Below are 3158 nucleotides of genomic sequence, written 5' to 3'. Positions count from 1 at the left end.
TTACTTACTTACTTACTTACTTACTTACTTACTTACTTACTTACTTAGTATAAACAAATAGAGATCTGAGGTGGGCATTCAGCTTTTTCAGCAGTATGATATATTAATCTAGATGTGAAAAATAATATTTAGATTTGTGGATCACTGTTTACAAACAACTGATAAATTACATTAAACCTACTCTCTAAGTGGTACACACTAAAATAATAAACTTTTTAATGTCTACTAAGCAATCACAAAATAAAAGGAAAAGTAGTTGCCCATTTCTTACTCTGTTTATTGTCATGAGAAAGCAAATTATTTTTATCTTCTGCCTTGAATCAGTACAAAATGTTTGAAACACATTTTTTTTTTCAGAATAGAGAGGCCCCATATATTATATTTAAGAAAACTGTATAATTGTGGGAAAATAGAAAAACATTTCCTAAATGTAAAATATATGGCCTTTCACTCCAGGTAATACGTTCTAAAAACACATGTGCTCAGAGACTTAATTAGAATTAGCTAATAGACATGAAATGTAAATTTTTAAAAATATTATAAAATGTTACATATTTTTATATGGATATACACTATAGTTATTTTTACTATAATGAATCAAGAATAAAATGAATGAAAAAAAATTTCGTCAAAAGTTGTACTGGAAGAAGCTGGCTTTTACTTCAAGCAAGAGAAATTTTCATTCCAATTTTAAAGTCTTGTCTTACATTCTTTCTTTTAGAATTAAGCAAGGATATTCCACCAGCTATTAATAATTATTAGATAAATAAACTGTTTTTAAATTGGTGTATAAGAAACCTAAGGAAATAATGAAAACTGAAAAGCTACTGAATCTGAATTTTAAGAGATTTTTTGTTATATTTATACATATAAATTCCATAGTGAAGTCTCAAAGTATCCACGTTTTTTTAAAAAAGAAAAACTTTACTGTAATTTTTTAGATTTTTAAAGTAATGTTCCTTTTGACCTGAATTATTCAAGTGATTACTCCTAATATATTAGGTAAATATTCCCATTTACAACTATAGAATGATAATTTCTGAGGTGGAAAACGACTTACAAGTATTTGTTTCTGAACATTAGTAATAACTATTTCAATTGCTGAAGCTATTAATATGTATATGTGTGCAGATCATCTTTGATTATTTGTGTTAACTTGGGTGTAAATTATAAAGGAAGATATTAATTAAGTAATATTTTGTTTCAGATTCAACCAACTCTGGAGACAACATGTATACTTTAATGAATGCAGTACCTCCTGGACCTAACAGGCCTAATGTAAATATGAATTTTTAATAAATTTTGGAATGTATCTGAAGGCTCAAGCTCTAAGTACATTCCATTTCCTAGATACTATTTAAGCTTTCTGTTTTATTATCTAGGAACTTATTAGATAGCCCCAAAAAATCAAATCCTTTTTATGTTCTGGGTTGAAAAAAACAATACATAAAATGTACAACAAAAGCTTTCATATCAATATAACTTAAATGTAAAACTGAACCTAATCAATTATAAAATGTTGGTGCAGAGGTTTATCTCAAATCTTACATACTGAATAATACTATTTGAAAATGACAGGTAATATATAATCATTTATATTAACCTAATTTTTAGCATCACTAATTTTTTCATTGTGGTGGTTTATTTCTTTTATCCTGATAAACTTGAAGTAAATTAGGAAGTTGGATATGCTTGTTTTTCTTTAGATTTTTGAAGTCTGGAGTTTAAATATGGAAATGAGGCAGGTCTACATAAAGAATTTGGGTGTTCTTAATAAAGCATATGGTTGTGATTTTTCCATGAAAGCTTACAGAAAAATATTTATCTATAAGACCTACATATTAACAAAAAATATTTATAACGGTGTAGTTAGTGAAATAAAAATCAGAAGACATAAAAGGAATTTTCCATAAGTATACCAAAAAACAGGATTGAAATAATTATTATAATTGAGCTTCTTAGCAGTGAAGACAACAAATCAATCCACTATTATGATACCTGAAATATGGACAGTCCCAATTAAAGTGTGTTGTAAATATAAAATACACGCTAGACTTTGAGGAGTTAGTGAAAAAATTATGTAAAATATTTCACTAAAATTTTTATATTGACTGCATGTTGAAATGATCATTTTGATAAGTAGGATAAATAAAATATATATTAAAATTAACTTAACCTGTTTCTTTTTACTTTTTAAACATGGCTGCTAGTAAATCTGAATTCACTTATTAAGTTTGCATTTGCAACTTGCATATTATTTCTGTTAAGCAGTATTGCCTCAGCACTCTTCTCTTTATATAATCAAATAAATTGGTTTTCAGGAAAAAAGAAACAATTTCCTATGAGTAATGTCTAAAAGGTGTTTCCACAGTGATCGTAATGAACATTGAATATGATAATGAACAATGTTCCTTTTAGAAATTCAGCAAAAATACAGAAAAGTTCTTCATAGTGCAATTTCATATCTTAGAACTTGATATTTGAAATGGAGGGAGTGAGAGAGGAAACCCAGAGCATATGGTACTGAAGACACTTCTGTGGGCAGCTAAGCTGATATCATCCAAGTATGTTCCATTCTGGTCCTCTAACTCGACACAAAGATAAGAGATCCAAGAAAAGTAGAAGCTGAACGTGTCATTTTTTCAAATGTCATTCATCTCTGCCAGAGGTAGTAAAAGCAATTGCCTGCTGAGGGCTAGGCCTGCAGTTTTATGTACTTCAAGCATACAGACCAATAGTCTTCGTGTCTTTGAAAACACTGTAGGGGCCAGATAAAAGGAGCGTACCAAGTAGGTTCAGAGGGTCTTGGCCTTACCAACACAGGTTTCTCAGCCCAGATCTAAACAATGCTTTTGACAAAAGCTGAATGAAACAGTTAAGTTCAAAGTTAATTTCTTGAAGCTATCGCTTAAGGTATATACGTACATACAAATATATACACACACACACACACACACACACATATATATTCTAGGTTGTTTACTGAAAATCAATCTGTGTGCTTTAAGGCAACAAAATTTTAGGCATTATCCTGGGAAAATGTACAAGCATGTGGTTTGTATGATCCCAGTGATGGAAAGCCATCTTATTTCCAAACAAATAGAGATAGATAGATAGATAGATAGATAGATAGATAGATAGATAGATAGATAGATAGA

The 3158-nt window shown here is 29.3% G+C and overlaps 1 protein-coding gene across 4 annotated transcripts in view; it reads left to right on the top strand.

Moving 5' to 3' along the window:
* Positions 1-3158, top strand: part of SSBP2 (single stranded DNA binding protein 2) — a 288641-nt gene that overhangs the window by 264752 nt on the left and 20731 nt on the right. For all 4 annotated transcript variants that reach the window (XM_035014767.1, XM_035014768.1, XM_035014766.1 and 1 more), the window contains one exon: positions 1208-1278. In XM_035014767.1, coding sequence (XP_034870658.1) covers positions 1208-1278 — 71 coding nt within the window. The remainder of the gene's footprint in view (positions 1-1207; positions 1279-3158) is intronic.

The sequence above is a fragment of the Mirounga leonina genome, unplaced genomic scaffold, assembly GCF_011800145.1.
Source record: "Mirounga leonina isolate KUSES-001 unplaced genomic scaffold, KU_Mleo_1.0 Mir_168, whole genome shotgun sequence".
Classification (NCBI taxonomy): domain Eukaryota; kingdom Metazoa; phylum Chordata; class Mammalia; order Carnivora; family Phocidae; genus Mirounga; species Mirounga leonina.
This window is presented reverse-complemented; position numbering and strand designations above follow the sequence as displayed.